Source organism: Octopus sinensis, unplaced genomic scaffold (genome assembly GCF_006345805.1).
Source record: "Octopus sinensis unplaced genomic scaffold, ASM634580v1 Contig19123_ERROPOS200000, whole genome shotgun sequence".
Classification (NCBI taxonomy): Eukaryota; Metazoa; Mollusca; class Cephalopoda; order Octopoda; family Octopodidae; genus Octopus; species Octopus sinensis.
In genome coordinates, this window is record NW_021836180.1 from 82,794 (window position 1) to 106,534 (window position 23,741).

The 23,741-nt window shown below is 41.2% G+C and overlaps 2 protein-coding genes across 2 annotated transcripts in view; both read right to left on the reverse strand.

Annotated features, from left to right (window-relative positions):
- LOC115232034 (von Willebrand factor A domain-containing protein 5A-like) overlaps nt 1-21,606 on the reverse strand; it is a 29,952-nt gene extending 8,346 nt beyond the window's left edge. The window contains exon 1 of the mRNA XM_029801909.2: nt 21,132-21,606. The gene's annotated coding sequence lies outside the window, so the exon portion shown is untranslated. The remainder of the gene's footprint in view (nt 1-21,131) is intronic.
- LOC118762003 (von Willebrand factor A domain-containing protein 5A-like) lies at nt 642-21,676 on the reverse strand. The gene is given in 4 exon segments (XM_036500223.1): nt 642-1,386; nt 1,417-2,912; nt 2,914-3,168; nt 21,633-21,676. Coding segments are annotated over 3 exon segments (2,253 nt in total). The 5' UTR covers nt 3,153-3,168; nt 21,633-21,676; the 3' UTR covers nt 642-868.
- Between the last annotated feature and the right edge of the window lie 2,065 nt (nt 21,677-23,741).

Consider the following 23,741-nt stretch of genomic DNA (forward strand, 5'->3'; position numbering starts at 1 on the left):
AAAATGCTTTGCGGTATTTCATCTGTCATCACATTCTAAGTTCAAATTCTACCAAGGTCGACTTTGCTCATCATCCTTTCGGGGTCGATCAAATAAGTACCAGTTACGTACTGGGGTCGATGTCATCGACTTAATCCCTTCCCACAAATTTGAGGCCTTGTACTTCCAGTAGAAAGGATTACTAAACTGGTGTTTGGGACATAAATTAGAATAATATTTTGATGGAAGGTTACAATTTCGATGACATAAAAGTAAGAAGTTTGTCACAGAACCTGCAAAGTCTTGGAAATATATTCACACTTGATACACACAAAAAAAATAAATAATAATAATAACACAAAATCAACAATTACAGGATTATGCTACGTTTATATATTTGTTGAGCAAGATTTTTTTATGTGAAGTTGTGTGTTGAAACATAGACGCACATAGAGATATACACATGCGCAAATGAAGACACATACAATAGAAATACAAAATGGCTGACAGTTAGTAAGGAGAGACACAAATAAGAAAGAAGAAAGCAAAGGACCACTGATGTCACAGGAGTGTGACGAAAGAACTCTGGCCGAAATAAGATTAAGATTAATGTAAAAAATAAATAACACTGAAGCAAAGTAACACCAAATATATAGTGCGTGTGTTTTTATTGGCTAAACTGGCAAAATGACCATTCCGAAATACAACAATATAGGATTATGGCTTTATATTTTATTATATTTTATAGCTGTATAGATATATGAAATATATTTGTTTACAGATATTTTAGAGGAATTAGTAAAGTAATGATATATAAGTTAAAATGTTAAGGTATTTTTCTCAGTTATACAGTAGTGAAAGTTTTAATATATGAAATAAACAGAAATCGCTAGGCAACCATTTTGTTTTTTATGAAGTTTGTAGCTTTTTCTAGTAACTTCTCTGAATTCATTAGTTGTATATTCTGAGATTCCAGCCACACAATTGCTTTCTTTTCCATTAATTCCCATTCACAATGCTGGGAAGCTAATTTTTCTCTTAGTACAGCAACAACAAGAGCTGTAGCCCATACTTTATCACTAATAGATGGATTCTCTTTGTTCAGATCCTTAAGAGAAATATTGAGAGCTTGAGCCAACTGATCGTCTAGATTCCAGAAACCAGAGAAAGCTTGTAGACCAACCAAACATGTTAAAATATCTTTATTTGTTGACCCAGGAGACAGAAAGGATTCCTCGTCAGTCACACATGGTACTGTAAACGGGGGAGGTATGCAACTTGAATCCACAGAATCAGCACCAAAAGAATCACAACAAAAAGCAACATCATCAATGTCGTCCAATCCTTCAGCAGCTACACGATAATTACTGTATGTTTGCGGTAATGCTAAACACATCATTGGCATGCTACACATTGGCATGCTACACATTGGCATAAATTCTGGAACATGTTCATCCAAACCAACAAAACTTGTGTACTTTGAAACTAAATTAGCCATTGTACCCAAATCGATAATCTCTGATTTTATTTCATCACCTTTACCCAAATCTTCATTTAATTCCAATTCCTGTATTTTCCTTTTCACACAAAGACGGTGTATTGTCATTTCCTTATTATTCTGTCCCAACAGACTTGCTTCAAAATCAAGTGAAAAGTCTGATTCACCAATTTTACCACAAAGATTCAATTTCACATTTTTGCAACTAGTCTCAGCTTCATGCAAAACTAGATAAAGGATTAATTTTTCTTCACTGAAAATACATGGCAGCCTTTCTGGAACTGAAATAAAGGATAATTCTTTATTGTTTTCACCATGTTTAGCAGAGAGACAAACCGAAGATACAAATGGTTGCATTGACAATTTTAATAAACGCATAACTTTTGCCTTAAGGTTGTCGTTTGTCATCACAAACTCTGCTTGTCCCTTCCCTGCGCGGGCAATACCTTTGACCAATTCTGTAGAAGCTCCAGAACCAATACCAATTGTGAAGTATCGTGTGTTGTTTACTTGTGACTTGACCAATTGAATGACATCGTTTGTGTTGTAGACTTCACCATCAGTTATTAAGAATACTTGTCGATGGAAATTTTGAAATGGTTTTTTGTCAGAGAGTGATTTCAGTGCACTAAGAATTTCTGTCCCTCCCGAAGCATATAGATTTTTCTGGAATTTCAATGCTTCATTCAGAGAATCTTCACTATATTCTCGGCTTCCTTCTTTGAACAGAAATTCAAAATCATTATTGAAGCTGATAGCATTAAATGAGCAACCCAAAGGTAAACTTTTTAAGAAAAGTAGCAAAGTATCTTTTGCTGCTTCAATTTTCTCTCCACTCATGCTTCCTGAGCGATCAATAACAAAAATATAGTCATTAGCGGCAGATTGTTTTACTTGCGGAAGTTCTGGAAACACATTTATCATCATAATATCTTTAGAAAACATTCCTTTAGAATTCTCATCTCCTTTCTCTAAAATTACTTGTGGTTTTTCTACATCTTCATAGTACACTTGCAGAAGAAGGTCTTTCTCAAAATTGAATTCCTTTGCCATTCTCACAGTAGCATGACACTTGTTATCCTGATATTCCACCTTAACTGGATGTTCTGATTTGATGTCTTTGATTTGTGAATTCCAGTTGACAGAGGCATTGAAACTAAACTCTTTTGGTTTAGGTGCATTTTGATAATTTTCATCTGCAGGTTTAAGACCATATCTGGGATTAAGCACAAATGGCATATGAAATTTCACTGCCCCATCAACTTCACAAGAAAGTTCAGAAACAAGGCATATTTGTAAATGGATCTTTTCATTTGCTGGAATATTACCTAAACTATACTCAAAAATATCGCCAGATGTACTTGTCTCTCGCAACAAAATGGCAGACTGACCTTTATCTACAGCTTGTTTGTATTCCTTTTTGGCAACATCTTTTCTTTAGATTTGCAACTAAATGGACATCACCAATTTTAGCTTCAAATTTATATACGGCACTGTCTTCTTCCACAGGGAAAACAAACTTAGCTTCTGTCTTGTGTTGGCTTTCATTTATATATTCAGCCTCGATGTTGACGTGTGACGTAAAACCATTAATGGAAATCGTGTGTGTGGCATAGAGAAGAGAAACCTTTGTTTTATTTTCACAGATGATTCCAAATACCATTAGTCTATTCATGTTTGCAATGAAAGTGCTAGATAAAATAGAAGGAGAAACATCTTATTTAGAAATGATATATACATGTTGCATTTAAAAGGTTATTTTATTTTTGGCAAGAGATGATAGTGCTAAGTAAATATGACTTCTAATTGCCAGGTCCATTGACAGCAGTTATCCTGATAATGTTCTTGGAGGTGCACATGTATGTGTGTGTGGAAGTATGAAGAATCTATTACCACTGCTGTTGCTGCTACAACTCCTACTACTACAAAAAGTACTGTTGCCACTGGTTGTGCCCTTGTGCTGGTGAATGAGGTAGAGATGGTACACAAATGATGACAATGTTGTCAGAGACAATCATATTTTGCTCCAGCTTGACCTTGTTCCTCCACAATGATAGTGAAAAGTGTATTGCCCATGACAATCCCATCTCTGTACATACACAGCTTATCTAGTTCTACATTATATAGTGTGATCCTCCTCATTTAGAGATGGCTGAGTGTGATATGAGGGAGAATTTGTTACTGTTTCTTGTTGGTATGTTATTGTTGTTGAAACTTAAGTCAAACCTAAACAGACAAAACTATAATAAAAATAAATTCTAGTCACAATCAAGCCATCTCTCATGACACAGTTTATCTTAGACTATATCATCCTATGTGTTCTTCCTATGTTTTAAAGACTGCAGGTCATGACTTGAGAGAGGTGCTTGTTACTTGTAGCAGGTCAATAAACCCCATAGTGTATATTGAATTGGCTCATTATGTTTACTGTTGTTGTTGTTGTTGTTATCATCATCATTATCATCATCATCAAAGCGGCAAACTCGCAGAATCGTTAGCATGCTGGGTGAAATGCTTAGCCGTATTTTGTCTGCTGCTATGTTCTGATTTCAAATTCTGGTCAACTTTGTTTTTCATCCTTTCCGAGTCGATAAATTAAGTACCAGTTAAACACTGGGGTCAATGTAATCAACTAGTCCCCTCCCACCAAATTTCAGGATTATTATTATTATTATGTGAAGGTGCAAGGCTCAGTGGTTAGAGCATCGAGCTTACAATCGTGAGGTTGTGAGTTCAAATCTCGGAGCGGGCTGCGTGTTGTGTTCTTGAGCAAGACACTTTATTTCACATTGCTCTAGTTCACTGAGCTGTAGAAATGAGTTGTGACGTCACAGGTGCCAAGCTGTATTGGCCCTTTTGCCTTTCCCTTGGATAACACTGGTGGTGTGGAGAGGGGAGGCTGGAATGCGTGGGCGACTGCCGGTCTTCCATAAACAACCTTGCCCGGACTTGTGCCTGAGAGGGTAACTTTCAAGGTGCAATCCCATGGTCAGTCATGACCGAAGAGGGTCTCAGCTCAGCATTATTATTATTATCATAATTATTATTAAGGCAGTGAGCAGGCAGAATCGTTAGCATACCAGGCAAAATGCTAACCAGTATTTTACTTGTCTTCACAGTCTGAGTTTAAATTCTGCCAAGGTTGACTTTGCCTTTCATCCTCTTAGGGTCAATAAAATAAGTACCAGTTGATCATCGGTGTTTACATTGATCACTGGAGTCGATGTAGTGTACTTCCCCTTTCCCTGAAAACTGCTGGCCTTGTGCCAAAATTTGAAACTATTATCATTTTTTGTCAGGGCATGGATTGGTAGAATCACTGGCGCATGGGGTAAAATGTTATGTGTTGTTTCTTCTGGCTCTTTATGTCCTGAGTTCAAATCCCACCAAGGTCAATTTTGCCTTTATTCTTTCAGATTCAACAAAATCAAGAAACAGTTAAATACTGGTGTCCATGGTACCAATTAAGCCCCTTCTACTCCCATTTCAAAATTTCAGGCCCTTTGCCCACATTAGAAATTATGATTTGTATTAATTATTATCTCGTCAGTGATGAGTGAGCAGACTCGTTAGAATGTTGAACAAAATATTTAGTGGTATTTCATTCACTAAAACTGCTGGCCTTGTGCCAAAATCTGAAATCATTATCTGTGGTAGTAGTAGTAGTAGTAGTAGTAGTAGCAGTAGTAGTACAAATGGGAGTAGTAGAAGCAGCAGCTTTAGTCATTTTTATTTTAGCTCAGACATGATTAAGGTAACCTAATTTCAAAGGTATTCTAACCATTAAAATCCTGTCTTTTTGTTAATTGAAGGAGGCTTGGCACTAGTTCTAGCATGTTGAGTGACTACATAGCATAAGAATGAAAGTAATTTTAAGGAATGCTCTCAAAAGCTATTCAAATAAACTGATATTGCCCTCAAATTTCGAAATGCATAAAAATACAGCAATCGGTCATAGACTCATGTCATGTATTAATTATATATACTCTTCTACTTGTTTCAGTCATTTGACTGTGGCCATGCTGGAGCACCGCCTTAAGTCGAACAAATCGACCCCAGGACTTATTCTTTGTAAGCCTAGTACTTATTCTATTGGTCTCTTTTGCTGAACTGCTAAGTTACGGGGATGTAAACACACCACCATCGGTTGTCAAGCTATGTTGGGGAGAACAAACACAAACACATAAACACTCACACAAGTATACATATATATATATATATATACGACGGGCTTAGTTTCCATCTACCAAATCCACTCACAAGGCTTTGGTTGGCCCGAGGCTATAGTAGAAGGCACTTGCCCAAGGTGCCATGCAGTGGGAATGAACCTGGAACCATGTGGTTGGTAAGCAAACTACTTACCTCACAGCCACTCCTGCACCTATATAAAAAATGAAATATGCAGCATGTTGACAGAGCGGCTAACTGGCTTCCATACCAGTGGCACATAAAAAGCACCATTCGTGTGTGATCGTTACCAGTATTGCCTTACTAGCACTTGTGCCCGTGCTAGTAGGGTGCCAAGAGCACCATCCGAGTGTGATTGTTGCCACAGGGCACCATTCATGCATGAACGTTACCAGCGCGGCCTTACTGGCACCTGTGCCGGTAGCACGTGTAAAAAGATTCGAGCGAGGTCATTGCCAGTACCGCCTGACTGGCCTCCGTGCAGATGGCATGTAAAAAGCACTCACTACACTCTCGGAGTGGTTGGCGTTAGGAATGGCATCCAGCTGTAGAAACTCTGCCAGATCAAGATTGGAGCCCGGTGCAGCCATCTGGTTTGCCAGCCCTCAGTCAAAATCGTCCAACCCGTGCTAGCATGGAAAGCGGACGTTAAACGATGATGATGATGATGATGTGAATTTCGTGCGCAGAAACTGTGTGGAAGCCATCTTTGTGTCTGAGTATAATATATATATGAATATATGTGTGTGTGTTTGTGTGTATGAGCACAGGTGTAGCTGTGTGGTAAGAAGTTTGCTTCCCAACCATATGCTTCTAGGTTCAGTCCCACAGGGTGGAACATTTGAGCAAATGTCTTCTACTATAGCCTCGGGGACAAGTGAAGCCTAATAAGTGGATTTGGTAGACAGAATCAGAAAGAAGCACAGTGTGTGTATGTGTGTGTGAGAGAGAGAGTATTTCTTTATTCACCACAAGGTTGAGAAAAAGAGGGGACAAAACAAACGTTGGGGTCAGGGTATCGAATGAGACGAAACGTATGAATAAACAAACAATTAAAATCTATACAATTAAATGAGAATGAGTGAATAACAAAAAATGAAGCAGAGGACGCAGTTGACCCCACAAACCCCATACTCACACTGAAGACTTTGCTTTCTCCTTTTTTACATTCTCAATTAAACAGGTTCTTTCACTCGCAACATATTTGCTATAGACTTCTATCTTTTACGAAACACACTTTGCGACAGGCATTTCTTCTCCAGCCTTATTTTCCGTTTCATGTGGAAAACGAAAAAGTTGATTAGCTGGAGACTGGAGATAAACATGCCTGTTGCAATTCCTTTTACTCTCGTCTTCTTTCACCATAGCAACTACCGAGAGAAAACAGGCTCGCTCCTCCCTAAGAGTTCGTGTATCTCCTTTTGTCCTCCACCACAACTGGTGTTTGTTTGCTTAAGTGTATGTAACTTAGCAGTTCGACAAAATAACCAACAGAATGAGAACCAGGGTTAAACAAAAAATATTGGAGTCAATTCGTTTGGCTAAAATCTCTTCAAGATGGTGCCCCAGTGTGGAATGACGTCAGCAGCTGGACGTCAGCAGCCGGGTGCGTTGACCGGAAGCTAGGGCAACCGGAAGGGGTCAGCGTCAGGCGTGCGCAGGGAGCGGGGAATTGCGCCCTTTCCAACGTGGGTCGTGGAGGTGACAAGACGTGTGAGGACGTCGCTAAGGATTTGGGCTAGCAGCTGCTATCGTTAGTGTTCGGGTCGGGGCTGTGTGGAAGGACTAGTCACCGCTGGAGGGTCTCCGTCACTAAGAAGAGAAGGTAGGTGCCTCTATATTCAAATCGCGCACACACTACAAGCTATTTCGGCCATTCTTAAACATTTACATTTTTTTCAACACGATGTCCGCAAAAATTAGGATCGCCAGTGACGTCGTCAGACCTTTTAGTAGCGAAGGCGATGTAGTGGCCTGGATTTGCAAAATCAGGCTGGTGGCAAGACTGCAGGGCATAAGCGACGTGGCGAGTCTTATGGCGCTGTATTTAGAAGGGAGTGCGTTAACGCTATACCTAGAGATGGATGAAGAGGAACGGCTCAGCGAGGAGAATATAGAGCGACGCTTGTGTGATGCCTACACGGAATGCGAGTACACAGCTTTTGCTAAGCTAGGTGCAATCAGGTGGACGGGAGGCCAAGTGGATGACTTTGCATCAGAAGTTAGAAGGCTGGCGACTCTGGCCGGGTTTGCGGGAGAGGGACTGGAGAGAGCAGCCTGATTGGCGTTCGTGAATGGGTTCCCCGACGATGTAGGGATTCACCTACAACGACTGCCCGGGGTTAAAAAGATGCCGTTGAGCGAACTTGTAGCTCAGGCTCGCGTGTTGACGAGACACTCTGGGCGGAAGGCGATAGCGATGGCGGTGACGGAGGCGCGTAAAGACGGACGACGTCCCGAGAAAGAGGTACAGAAGTTTACCGTGCAACGACAGCGGCCGTTCTCAGGACGGTGTTTTAGATGCCAGGGACCACACATGGCGCGGGACTGTATGCAGCCGGGGCCCGTTTGCTATCGATGCAGGCAGACAGGGCACATTGCCCGTGATTGCGACCAGGGAAACGACCGCGGGGAAATTGCTGCTTCTCGAACTTTCCCCTCAAATGAGTAGAGGTGCTATTGGAGACACTGCCATTGATTGACGTGGAGGCCGAGGGGGAGACGTTCAAGGCCCTTGTGGATACGGGCTGTACGACCACCCTGGTGACTTAGAGGGTGACGAAGGAATGGAACGGGGTGAGTAGTGTCCGGGCGGTCGACGGCAGTGAAATCCGTTGCAGAGGCAGCAGCAAGGTAGAGATAGTGGTGCGCGGCACGACGCTAAGGCTGCAGGCAATTGTGGCCGAACGCATGATAGATGGAGTTGACGTGGTGATGGGGATGGACGCCATCAACTGCCTCGGTGGCGTCAGTGTTGTGGGAAATGAGGTCATGTTCGGAAGCGTGGGGGCGTCGTGCACTGCAAGTCAGGATCGCCAGAGAGAGCAGAGCCCCGCGAGGGACTGTGCAGCTTACACCATCGAGGACAAAGACTTTCAGGCTGCGTTCGATGGTCAGCGGTGGACGATAGAGTGGCGATGGAAGGACGGGCCCCCGACGCTGGAGAACAGGGTGAGCTGTTACCAGCATACCCTGAAAGGCCACGCCAGAGTCGAGTTTGAAGATGAGGTGGAGAGGTGGATCGAGGAAGGGGTCCTTGTCCCTTGGAAGGAGGAGGTAGCGGGCGGAGTGCTACTCCTGATGGTGGTGGTGCAGCCTACGAAGGGAAAAGTCAGACCGGTGCTGGACTTCAGGGAGCTAAACCAGCACATATCGTGTCACACGGGAGGTGAGGCGACAGACGTTTCTGGCGAGGCATTACGTAAGTGGAGACAGTCGACTGAGGCAGCGACGATTGTCGACTTGAGATCGGCATACTTGCAGCTCCATGTGAGCGACAAACTGTGGCGATATCAGCTGGTGCAGTACAAGGGCCGGACGTACTGTCTAACCAGGCTGGGTTTCGGGCTGAATTCCGCTCCGAAGATCATGGCGGCAGTGCTTAGGTCCGTCCTAGGGAAAGACGGCAAGATTAGAAAGGCCACCAGCTCCTACATTGACGACATTTTGGTGGACGAAACTGTAGTGCCAGCCGACGAGGTAGTTAGACATCTGGAGAAGTTCGGACTGATTGCTAAGCCACCGGAGTCGATTGAAGGGGGAGCCGCGCTGGGGCTGAAGCTGCGAAGAGTTGGATCAGGTGAATTGGTGTTCTGGAGAGGAAATGAAATCCCAGAGCTGAGTTCCAGCGTCAGCAGGAGAGAGCTGTTCTCGGTGTGTGGGAAGTTGGTCGGTCACTACCCGATCGCTGGATGGCTGCGCACGGCGTGTAGTTATACCAAGAGACGAGCAGAAGGAGAGAGGTGAGGCGACAAGGTGGGAGAAGGGACGGTGGCGATGATGCAGGAAATCCTAGAGAGGACAAGAGCGGAAGACCCGGTCGGGGGGAACTGGTACGTGCCCAAGACGAAATGCGGGACCGTCTGGTGTGATGCTAGCAGTATAGCGATAGGGGTGGTATTGGCAATCGAAGGCACTGCGTTGGAGGACGCGGCCTGGCTTTGGAAAGCAGATGATTTCAACCACATCAATGTCGCCGAATTAGACGCGCTGCTGAAAGGGGTGAACTTGGCCTTGAAATGGGGGCTGCGCACAATTGAAATCCGGACGGATTTGGCCACTGTGCTTGGCTGGGTAGGATCGGTGATCACTGGTGACAGGAGAGTGCGGACGAAAGGTGCTGTGGAGATGTTAGTGAAGCGCCGTCTAGGAGTTCTAGGTGAATTGATCGCCGAGTTCGGACTGAAGCTGAACGTGGTTTTCGAGCCTTCGGAGAAAAACAGGGCGGACGTACTGACCAGGGTGAAAAGAGCGTGGTTGGAAGAACTGGAGGAGGCCCGGAAAGGGATAGCTGTGGCGTGTTGGTTGGATGACTCTGAACTGAAGAAACTGCATGATATGCATCACCTGGGTGTGGACAGGACCCTGTATCTGGCAAAAAAAATTGATGCTGACGTCACTAGGAGAAGCGTCCGGAAGGTGGTCGGGAGCTGTGACAGGTGTCAGTCCATCAACCCTGCTCCGTGTGGGCATGAACAGGGAAGCCTTTCCGTGGAGCAGGACTGGAAAAGGCTAGCTGTGGATGTGACACACTACCGTCAGCGAATGTACCTCTTTATGATCGACTGCGGGCCGGGCCGGCTGGCCATTTGGAGGAGTTGAGATCGGGCATTGCTGACGAGATTGCGCAGATCCTGAACGGGATATTTTTAGAGAGAGGTCCCTTGGAAGAACTACTGTTGGACAACTGGGCAGCGTTTCGTTCGGAAGCATTGAGGGTTATGCTTGATCGGTGGAATGTGCGACGCTTGTTCAGAGCAGCGTATAGGCTGAGCGGTAACGGGATCGTGGAGAGGCACCATCGGACAGTCAAGGCCATAGCGGAAAGAGGGCACATTTCGCCACTTGAAGCAGTTTTTTGGTACAACTTGTCTCCCCGATCCGGACAAGCTGAGGAATCTGTGCCGCAGAGAGCTGTGTTCAAATATGAATGGAGGCACCCGAGCAAAGTGCCGGAGGGTCACGAGGAAGAGAAGGGACCCATTCGCGTGAAAATAGGGGAGGAAGTCTGGGTCAAGCCACCAAAGGCGCGCTGTACGTCTCAATGGAGCAGAGGAACGGTGACGGCGATCAATTCCAGAAGCAACGTATCCGTAGATGGAACACCACGACACGTCTTGGACCTTCGCAAGATTGTTGCTTCGACGGACGATGATTCTGGAGAGGGGGAGAACGAGGAGCCCAGCTTGAGAAGATCTCGACGAGCAAGGCGCTCTCCCGGTTGGATGGTGGACTACAACATGGAGCGGAGAGATTGTGATCTTTAAGATCAGGGTGGCGTGTGGGATGACGTCAGCAGCCGGGTGCGTTGACCGGAAGCTAGGGCAACCGGAAGGGGTCAGCGTCAGGCGTGCGCAGGGAGCGGGGAATTGCGCCCTTTCCAACGTGGGTCGTGGAGGTGACAAGATGTGTGAGGACGTCGCTAAGGGTTTGGGCTAGCAGCTGCTATCGTTAGTGTTCGGGTCGGGGCTGTGTGGAAGGACTAGTCACCGTTGGAGGGTCTCCGTCACTAAGAAGAGAAGGTAGGTGCCTCTATATTCAAATCGCGCACACACTACACCCAGTATGGCCACAGTCTAATGACTGAAGCAAATGTATATATATATATAAATATGAGGTAACAAACAAAGGAAAAAATTCCTTCAAAGGTATGTGTAAAACATCCAATTCACTTGTATGTTGGTTGAATACCACATAAATATGGGTATAATGCAAATTACATATAATAAATTAAATAGAGAGTTACAAATGACAATCAAATAATTTATTTATATCATAATATAACATAATATACTATGAATATAATATAAGAAACAATCATTTAAAAAAACAAAATAGCCAACAATTTGTTTCGACTTATATACATTTTTTAATATATAAACAATTCAATTCCCTTATATATAAGCCTCATCAGGGCAACTGGTGTGTAGAAAGACTTCTTCAGTGTTATGTGTCATGTCTTCAATATTTTGAAGAATTGTATTATTCGGAAGTGAAATATTTTCAGTCTCGCATCACTGCGTCTTGTTCCATCATTTCGCTCGCTTTCTCTTTTTATTCTACTCGCTGGCATTCATTATTGTTAGGCCCTCAAAAGCGGCGAGCTGGTAGAATTGTTAGGATGCTGCACAAATATATTAGCAGTATTTCTACCGGTGAAGGTGTATGGTTCAGTGGTTAAAGCGTCGATCTTACGACCATGAGGTTGTGAGTTCGAGTCCCAGACCGGGCTGCATGTTGTGTTCTTGAGCAAGACACTTTATTTCGCGTTGCTCCACTTCACTCAGCTGTAGAAATGAGTTGCAACGTCACAGGTGCCAAGCTGTATCAGCCCCTTTGCCTTTCCCTTGGATAACACTGGTGGCGTGAAGAGGGGAGGTCAGTATGCATGGGCGACTGCCGGTCTTCCATAAACAACCTTGCCCGGACTTGTGCCTCGGAGGGTAACTTTCTAGGTGCAATCCCACGGTCAGTCATGACCGAAAGGGGTCTCAATTCAAATTCAATAAGGGAATTGAATCGTTTGTATATTAAAAAATGTATATAAGTCGAAACATATTGTTGGCTGTTTTGTTTTTTCAAATAATTGTTAGTTACTCTTTTACTTGTTTCAGTCATTTGACTCCGGCCATGCTGGAGCACCGCCTTTAATCGAGCAACTCGACCCCGGGACTTATTCTTTTGTAATCCTAGTACTTATTCTATCGGTCTCTTTTGCCAAACTGCTAAGTAACGGGGACATAAACACACCAGCATCGGTTGTCAAGCAATGCTAGGGGGACAAACACAGACACACAAACGCACACACATACACACATATATATATATGTATATATATACATATATATATATATATACGACGAGCCTCTTTCAGTTTCCATCTACCAAATCCACTCACAAGGCTTTGGTCGGCCCGAGGCTATAGTAGAAGACACTTGCCCAAGGTGCCATGCAGTGGGACTGAACCTGGAACCATGTGGCTGGTTAGCAAGCTACTTACCACACAGCCACTCCTGCACCTATATTATATTATATTCATAGTATATTATGTTATAATGTAAATAGATAATTGGATTGTCCTTTGTACAGCTTTCCTCATCCATTCATAGTACATGACCATACCAATGAGAGACGTTTGTGTTGGTATGGTCATATACTGTGGATGGATGAGGAGAGCTGTGAAGAAGTGCCACTCCCAAACAGTGGTAGGAATCCAGGGTAGAGGGAGACCCAAGAAGACATAGGATGAGGTGGTGAAGCATGACCTTCAAATATTAAGCCTCACAGAGGCAATGACAAAAGACCGAGACCTCTGGAGGTATGCTGTGACTGAGAAGACCCCGCAAATAAAGTGAATCTTCAGTTGTAACCTACACCAGTGTTGCATAGCCAGCCCACTCAAAAGTACCTTGGATCGTAGAATGACATGCCATTCTTGAGGTGACCTATTGAGTCAAGTAGATCAACATCAAATCAAATGGAAATTGTAGTTGTGAGCCCGTGCTGGTAGCACGTAAAAAGCACCATCCAAATGTGGCCAATGCCAGTGCCGCTTTGACTGGCTTCCGTGCTGGTGGCATGTAAAAGGCACCCACTACACTCTTGGAGTGGTTGGTGTTAGGAAGGACATCCAGCTGTAGAAATACTGCCAGGTCAGATTGGGGCCTAGTGCAGCCTCCTGGTTTCCCAGACCCCAGTCGAACCGTCCAACACATGCCAGCATGAAAAACGGACGTTAAACGATGATGATGATGATGATTGATATTACTCTTTACTCTTTTACTTGTTTCGGTCATTTGACTGCGGCCATGCTAGAGCACCGCCTTTAACTGAGCAACTCGACCCCAGTTTGAACTCGGAATGTAGCGATGGGTGAAATCAATGAACAGTAATGACATGTTTGCAGGGTGAAAGCAAAAGATTGCCGATAAACGTTAGAAAAGCAATTCCTTCCTTTTCGCGTGCTGTGTTCAGCTCTAACTTGTTCTTTGTAAGCCTAGTACATCATCGTCGTTTAATGTCCGCTTTCCATGCTAGCATGGACGATTTTGACTGAGGGCTGGCAAACCAGATGGTCTTACCAGTCTCCAATCATGATATGGCAGAGTTTCTACAGCTGGATGCCCTTCCTAACACCAACCACTCCGAGAGTGTAGTGGAAGCTTTTTATGTGACACCGGCATGGGGGCCAGTCAGGCAGTTCTGGCAACGACCTCGCTTGAGTCTTTTTACACATGCCACCAGCACAGGTGCCAGTAAGGTGGCATTGGTAACAATCATGCTTGAATGGTGCCCTTTTACGTGCCACTGGCATGGAAGTCAGTTGGCTGCTCTGGCAACGATCACACTTGGATGGTGCTCTTGGCACCCTACTAGCATGGGCACAAGTGCCAGTAAGGCGACGCTGGTAACAATCACACTCGTATGGTGCTCTTTGCACCCTGCCAGCATGGACGCCAGTCATCAAATTTGATTTTGATTTTGCTTTTGATTGGTTTGATTTGATTTTACTTGCCTCAACAGGTCTTCACAAGCAGAGTTTTAGTGACCAAAGAAGGAAAGGTTATGCACAAGTGGGCTGGTTACGCCCCTGGCATAGGCCATGAGATTATGGTTTCATTTGGTTTGCCAAGTCTTCTCATGCACGGCATATTTCCAAGGGTCTCGGTCACTAGTCATTTCCTTGGTGAGGCCTGAAGTTCGAAGGTCGTGCTTATATATATATATATATATATATATATATATATATACACACATATATATGTGTGTGTGTGTGTGTGTGTGACTGCGTGTGTATTGTTGGCGATTTTCTTTTTCTGTCTTCCCTTCCTTGGACCTTTCCTCTTTCTGCTTCTGATGAAGAGCTCCACTCGAAACTTTAAATCCTCCTTCTTTCTTTCCTTCCAAATAACACTATACTTGTTCCCCGTCCTTGCGTTGTTGTGTTTTCTCTTTGTTCATGTTCGGATTAACTATATATATACATATATATATATATATATATATATATATATATACATATATATTTATATATATATATACTAGCAGTATAGCCCAGTGTTGCTTGAGCTAGTTTTCTTTTCGACCCTTTAGAATTGGAATTTTTGAAAAGTAAAAATTTTGCATTATGTAGCTTGTTATTCTCTTTAAGTGAACATTTTTCTGGTTGAAATACCCCGAAAAATGACGACACAGCAGTCAAATAATCGTAAAAAATAGGGATTTTCATAGAAAATATAGCACCTTTTTGATGTAAACAAGCTTTGGTGTTAACAAGGTCCGATTTGAATTTTTTCTTCCACAGACGGAAGAGCAAGCCTTATTCTATCATACACTCAATTTTGGTCAACTTGTGCCGCAGGGTCTCGGAGGAGATAGTGTTAGTTGAAGGCTACCAAACCTGCCACACACAGACAACTTCAGCTTTATATATATAGAGATACACACACACACACACACACACACACATAAATGTGTGTGTGTTTTTGTATGTACGTTTTTGTATATATTTATACATTTGTGTGTCTAGATAGCTAGCTATCTATAAACACACACACACACATACACGTATGTATATGTATTCTTTTATTCATTTCAGTTATTTGACTACGTCCATGCTGGAGTACCGTCTTAAATCAAACAAATCAACCCCAGGTCTTATACCTTGTATGCCTACTACTTATTCTATTGGTCTCTTTTGCCGACTGTTAGGTTATGAGGATGTAAACACACCAACATTGGTTGTCAAGTGATGGTGGGGGATACAAACACAGACACACACAAATATACACTCGCAGAGATACCCGGCCTTCGTGGGATTAAAATGGCATAGATTTTTATTGTTTTACTTGTTTCAGTCATCTGACTGCAGCCATGCTGGAGCACCGCCATTGGTCAAGAAATCAACCACAGGATTTATTCTTTGTAAGCCGAGTACTCATTCTGTCAGTGTCTTATACCAAACTTATTTCTTTACTACCCACAAGGGGCTAAACACAGAGGGGACAAACAAGGACAGACAAATGGATTAAGTCGATTATATCGACCCCTGTGCGTAACTGGTACTTATTTAATCAACCCCGAAAGGATGAAAGGCAAAGTCGACCTCGGCGGAATTTGAACCCAGAACGTAACAGCAGATGAAATATGGCTACGCATTTCGCCCAGTGTGCTAACAACTCTGCCAGCTTGCCGCCTTTGCTAAGTTACAGGAATGTAAACACAGCAACACCAGTTAGCAAGCAATTGTTGGGCTACAAACACAAAACATGCACACACATACACATATACACGACAGTCTTCTTTCAGTTTCCGAGTACGAAATCCACTTACAAGGTTTTGGTTGACCTGAGGCTATAATAAGCATATATATATTATATATATAGTAGCTGACATACCCCGTAATTTCCAGGAAAGCGGGCTCATCCCTTAGTTCTGTTCTCATAATTGTTTTGCTAATTCAGTAACAACAATACAAAGTATGTAGCCCTTAAAGTATGTAGCCTTGAGAATACCGAACTGTCTTACAAAGGATCTTGTTTTTTGGAATTCCCAATAAGTTATGAATACTCAAATTGTGAAGTCAGTTATGTAATAACATGAAATTTATTACCCTATAGTAAGAATTCAAATAATGTAGCCCCAAAAAGGGCTTTAATATGTTCCCAGAGTATATAGATTTTAGGAGGAAATACTAAATGCTTTTGTGCGTTCCCAGAGAATATTCCCCTCAGCAGCGCTAGTGTTGCTATATTTGTGAATAAGTCACTAACCGAAATAAGTGGATCTATTGTTTAGGAGAATACTATTTACTTGTTTAAGCGTTGTCTTGGATAAATTGAGAAAATAACTAAAACACTTCAAATACTAAGAAATAAGCATAATGAAAATGAATGGGTTATTTCCCTTGATGGTTATTTCCAGGAGGGAATGGGTTATTTCCCTTGGAAGCTTAAAATAATTACTCACACCGTTCACTCATGCCCAAATGTTATTCCTCTTGCTGTTTACCCGAACATTTTTTCGAAATCAATTAATACTTAAAACCTCCCCAGATACATAAGGAATGTACGTTTGAAGTTTAAGAAAAATTGGTCAAGCCATTTTGATGCAAAAACGAGAACATACCGATACACACACACACGCACAAACACTTTCAGTTTTAATATATAAGATTACTGGCTTCTTTCAGTTTCTGTCTACCAAATCCACTCACAAGGTTTTAGTTGTCCCAAGGCTGTAATAGAAGACACTCGCCCATGATGCCACGCAGTGAGACTGAACCTGGAACCATGTGGTTGGGAAGCAGGCTTCTTACCACAAAGCCATGCTGTGCCTTACATATATACGTGTGGATATATGCACACATATATACAAAAAAGATGTATGCATATGAAATATAATGGGTGTATGTGTGTGTTTGTGTGACCAACTAGAAGTACATAGAACTGAATACGGCATGCAAAAAGTAAATAAAAAAAATTTTCTACGTAAATTAATGAACAATCAAATTTTGACAGTTCTGAGGGATATACCGAAAGAATGTCCGTTTAACTTTTATATTTTTCTTTGTTTCAGTTATTAAGACTGTGGCCATGCTGGGACATCGTCTTGAAGAATGTTTTTACTTGTATGAATTGATCCCAGAACTATTTTCTTTTTTCTTTATGTCTGGAACTTATTCATTAGTTTCTTTAGCCAAACCGCTAAGTTACAGAGATGAAAACACCAACACTGGTTGTCAAATGGTGGCGGGGGGGGGGGGCAAACACTGACACACACACACCTGACAGGCTTCTTCTAGTTTCCATCTACCAAATCCACTCACAGGGCTTTGGTCGGTCCAAGGCTCTCGTAGATAATGCATACCCAAGGTGCCATGCAGTGGGACTGAACCCGAAACTATGTGGTTGGGAAGCAAGCTTCCTACCACACAGTCCTCTTACAATGAATAGATGTTTAGCAGACTCTCTCTCTCTCTGTTATATATACATGAGTACGGACGTAGTAGATAACAGCTAGCCTTTGGCCACTGTTTTGCACCCTGTTGTATTGGTTGGTATTGGCGCACTTTTGTCTCTTGCTCTGTTACACACCAATGTGCAACCCAACCAATCGAAGCCTTCTATCAACCGTGTAGTGTACTAAAGGGGCCTTTCTCATCACCTCTCCTTCGCATGGTCGTTTACAGATAATACACCTGACATCCTGTCTGACAGGTACGGGACTTAAATAGGAAGATCGCCTCGGTTTTATTTAAGTTCTATCTTTATGCCATCTTTATTACCTCTGGCATTTTAAAAGCTTTATATAATACAAAGCTCTCTCTCTCTCTCTCTCACACACACACACACAGTATGTGAATTCGGAACGTCTGTGTGAGAGAGTGTGCATGTGAGAGGAAGAGAGTAAAAGTGAGAGGAAATGTGTGTGTGTGAGGCAGAGAGAAAGGGGGAGAATGTGTATGTGTGTGAATGTGTGTTTGAAGGCGCGGAAGAGACAGATTGAATGCGTTCATGTATGAAAGAGAAAGAGAAGTATTTCAGTGAAAACGAAGCAGCTCCTTAGAAGTTGCTCAATTTGCACGAAATAGCAGCCAATTCTTTTGAAATCTCATCCTACCGTCTTAAATAAAGAAATACACCCAGGACTATGTTATCCTGTATATATGAAAAGGCGCACGCATGGAGCAGGTTTGATCATAGGTGTCGCTCGATCAGTGTTGTCATGGAGTTACGATAACACGTAACTCTTAGTGATGAGAGAATATAAACAGATGAAAAGCAACTGAGAAATTATAGACACAAATCAATTAGATAAGAAAAACATTGATTTGGTCACTCGACAACAGTTATCGCAGTTCAATAAAAACACATTTTAACAACTTCCTATAGCAAAGAAAATGTAATTTCACTGACCCGAAAGAGTTAAATATGTAAGGAAAGAAAAAAAAATGGATAAAGAAAAGTTGAAAATCAATTAAAAAATGAAAATGGATTAATTCGGGGGGGAACCGTTGAATAAAACAAAACGATTTATCATAGTCGAAGTAGATATCTAACAATTTTTTATGTATTTATCGAAGTTAAAGTAGATATCTAACAACTTCTTGAGGCAAAAGAGGCGTGGCTGTGTGGTAAAAAGCTTGCTTTCCAATTACATTGTCACGGATTCGGTTCAACTGCGTAGCACCTTGGACAGGTGTTTTGCACTGTAGCCTTCGACCAACCAAAGCCTTCTGAGTTTTTTTTTTTAGAATGGAGGATATGAGGAGTGGGTACTATTTAAAAAGAGTGGTCCCGGTGCGCGCACTCGTGTACTCGCGCAACAGCGCTAGCTAGTCGTGACTAGTCGATCCTAAAACGACTACCTAGCAAAGTAAATAAAACACAAAAACACACAGTAAGGATCGACCAGTCACGACTAGCTGGCGCGGATGCGCGAGTACGCGCACCGGGATCACTCTCTGTATATAGTATCTTAGGAGTGTTCGCCAGGATGATTTAAACTAATAGGTATGTAACCCAAATTCCTGACAGTAACATATAAATATATATGTGAAGCGAGTGTCCTACTCATCTCTTTCCAAAAGCATAAAAGTCCGTACGTTTTACGCATGCGTAGATTTCACCTGAAACAGCAGACGACAAAATATGAAGCCCTCACCAGAAAACTCGATATGCTAGAAATAACAGCTAAACGTCCGAAAATATCTTTTCCTCAGCTTAACGCCCTTTTTTCTTTCTTTTTTTCTTTTCTCTAAATCTTAACTCTCCGTATCTATTTGAATCTTGTTGCCATGCTACAAATTATCTTCGTGTTGTGTTTATAAAGAAATAGTAAATAATTCGTACCGAAAATTTTGTTAAATATGCGTATTTGTATCAAGTTGAACTGCAACGAACCTGTGTGTGCTGCTACAGCCAATGCCACCATATTTCAAGCAGGGGTATTAGAAAAGTTTTCCATTACAATTTGTGATTAAATTAATAAGTAAGATTAATATTTATAATGAATTTGCCATTTTCGATGGGTGTGCACCGCACACCAAGCACATCCAGAATATACGCCCAGCGTGTGTGTGTGTTTCCTAAGAAAATTTGAAATGAAAAATTCTTTTTGGATCTTTTCTTTTAGATGGACGGAATTTTCTAGTTAACTAAAAAAATTTGAAACTTCGTATACTGGTAGAATGTGTCAAAACAAAACATTATTGGATCCTTTTTTTTTTTCCATATTCATAAACACCGTATGTTTCCAGGAGGATTAAACAGAAAAAAAAAATTTTTTTAAAAAGTGAAAAATTTTAAAATTGGGGGGGGGGGGATTAAAATTTTGAAAACGTATTTTTATTTAAGCAAAGTCGCTCGTAATCTCCGATTTCGAAAACGTAGGAATCCAAAGAAAGTTATGAAAAAAAAAAAAAAAAAAAAACAGAAGGGGTGCTTGCACTTTACCCCCACCAAGAAACCGATAGAATATGTGCTAGGTTTTAAAAATATGTCCTGGGGTCGATTTGTTCGACTAAAACACATCAAGGCGGTGCTCCAGCATGACCGCAGTCAAATGCCTGAAACAAGTAAAAGATAAAAGGTACCCATCACACAAGTGCGTCTCCCACCCGACATCGACGGAAGCTGTATAGTGACCAAAATTACTTTGTCGATTCATTCGACTAAGATTCCTTAAGGCGGTGCCCCAGCATGACCACAATCAAATCACTGGAACAAATAAATGATAAAAGAAAGGTAACAACTGGCCCCATGGCAAAATAACGGGTTAACATGCAGTTTACAGATGAAAAAAGAAAATAGTGTCAATATAAAAGTGAAAGCGAATTGCAATGAAAATTAGAGGCGTCAATATCGCCATCCTATAATTTCAAGTGGAAAATATATCTTCATAGACAAGGGCGGAAAATAAGTCCGAATTAAAAAATTAAAAAGCATTTCCCAAATAATGAATATAAATCATTTATAGAGAAAATAAATATTGATTATGTCACTTGTCAATGATGATCGAAGTCCAATATAGATGTTTTAGCAACTTTTTACAGAAAAGTAAAAGCAATATCACCAACTTCGAGGAAATAGATTTCAAAAAGGGGTAAAAATACGTTTAAAAGCAATAGAAAAACTAATGAGCACAAACTAATTATAAGAAAAGACTGTTGTTTAGATTAAGTCATTTGTCAATTATCACGGTCCATGAAGAAGCTTTAAAATTATCGCAGTAAGTTGTTACTTACCTGTTGAGAGAAATAAAAGGTGAAATATGTCTCGTTGATAAGTTTAAAGTTTATAATTCAAGAGGATAAAATAAACAACGAGTATATATCCGGGTTTCTTTTCTGCCAAAAGAAATTGTACGAAACGGAACTGCGTATATATGAAGTGGAAAGTAATCTTACAGATTGGTTGAATATCTTAATAGCTTAGAAGTTCTGTTCTCCACGTAAAATGCATCAACAGAAAAGTACGAGCAACCCGGTTAAGCGAGAAACGTAAATTCATTAATAAAACAAATTTTAAGTATAATACCAAAGCAGATGATGAACCAGATTATATAATGGTGCGCCACCAACAACAAATTAGACGGAGAAGGGGAGGACGAAGAGAGAGAGAGAGAAAGAGAGAGGAGGCGTGGGAGAGGCCAGCAACGCCCATCAATGCATTTATATTGACAATTACGAAAACCTCTTTCTACAACCACTTGGGACCTCTTGGTGTTCAATTGATATTTTTCTTACTTTTTATTTCCTTTTTTCTCCTCTTCGCTCCTGTTTGTGTTCGGTTTGGATTTGTATTTTAATGTGGTTTTATGTCATATATATATATATATATATATATATATATATATATATATAATAGACCTTTATATAAATAAATAACGTGAAATACACGAAGAGACGAACAAAAAGACAAATAAGTCATTCAAGCCTTTATTCTTCAGTCAGAAACTGATCCCTCATCGCAGATTTCGGCTGTTTAATTCTGAGATCCGCTCTGAATCAGCCAGCCACAGAAGGAAAGAATGAAACGCAAGAGACGAACAGGAAACAAAAAAATCTTTTTTGGGGACAGTAACGATTGAAAACATGAATGACACAGGCGCCCTACGGCTTTGAGACAAAAAGAGAGACACAAAAATAATAATAATATGTATATATATATATTCCTCTTTATATATATAGTGAGATACTACAATAAACATATTTCGATTGGAAAAACAACAAAAAATGAGGAATGTAAAAACTAATTGCGAAACGAAATAGTTTCATTTGGTGTAAACGGATGCAATATGTATCCTTGTGTAAATAATATTATCATAGTTAAACCAAGCTGTGAATAAGCCAAAGATTTGGTGTTGGTGTTGATAGCTAATCGTATATCTCTTGTGTGCCATGTTTGTCATTGTAGATTCTGTGATCAAATCCTGGAGGGGGTTTCCTCAATGCAAGGGGTCTATCCTGCATACATTGTAACGTATAGTCTGTTATTCAATTACTTGTTTTAATTATTGGACATCTGCCATGTTGGGGCACTGTTTTCAGAGGTTTAGTTATCTTTTCGCTTTGACCGGCAGATTTTAAAAATAATTTCTTTGTAACTAAACACTTTTAAACTTCGTATACCGGTAGAATGTGTTTATAAAACATCTTTTTCTCTTGGCTTTCTTGAGAGAATTATGTAGTTTGTAAGCTATTTGTTGTTTAATTTCTTGCATTTCGGCAATTTCAACCAATCAATGACGTCTATTGAGGTGAATTTTTTTTTAACCCTGAAATACTGTAAATGTGTGTGTTTCTTTTGATGAAAGGGTGTTTTAAGAGAGATTTGCTATATTTGTAGTAGCTCAAGTTACCAGACACACACACACGTGTGTGTGTGTGTGTGTGTGCATGTGTGTTTTGTTGTGGGGAAAAAAATACTTTCTCTCGGAATATTTTGCACGATAATTTTTAAAGAAATCTGGTCATCTTTCTTACTGCCAACCATCGCACTTCAGATTACAATTGTTAATTGTTGGAAGTCAAGTAGACTGAGATGCACATATACTGTTACCGTATAGAGTGGAAGTTCAATACGAAGTCTTGAACTCATTATCCTGTGGTTAGTAACCCATTACCTTAAAGTTGAAACCATTAAGTCTTTAAACATTATTTTGTTTGGTTTTCTTTCGACTGTTGCCATGATGATGTATCGCCTTCAAAAATTTAATTGATCATACTGACCTCAATACGTATTTCAATCTGGCATTTATTTTATAGATCTCTGCTTGATGAACTTCTAACTTGGAGACATAGTGGGACGAATGACTGTGTAGTTGAGAAGTTTGCTTCCCAACCATATGGTTCCATGTTCAGTCGCTTTGCATAGTAGCTTGGGCAAGTGTTTTCTACTATAGCCCCTAGATCAACCACAGATATCTGACTGAATTTGGTAAACGGAAACTGCAGGGTTGTTAATCACAAAATGACCGAAAAGCATGTTCATAAGGTAGAGTTGTTTGCTTCATGTTCCACGTGTGCTAATTCTGCCCGTAAGAAAGAAACAATGTGACTGTAGGTCATTACACCTGGGCAACTATACACCTAAAACCACACTAATAGCTTAGGAGTGAAATTTAGGATTTCACAGTTTTCTGTGAATTGATTTTGATAAAACTTTTCCCAGCTGGTTTGCACACTATAGCAACACTATTGTTTTGTTTTCATTATTTTGCGTAACGTCCTTTCATTTTTTTTTATTTCAGATTCTTCAGTTTTTGGGTGTACCACACTAATAACTTTTAAATGAAAATAGTCTATCTAGACATTTTTCCAGAAAGTGAAGGGGGATCTTTACCTTTTGACTGA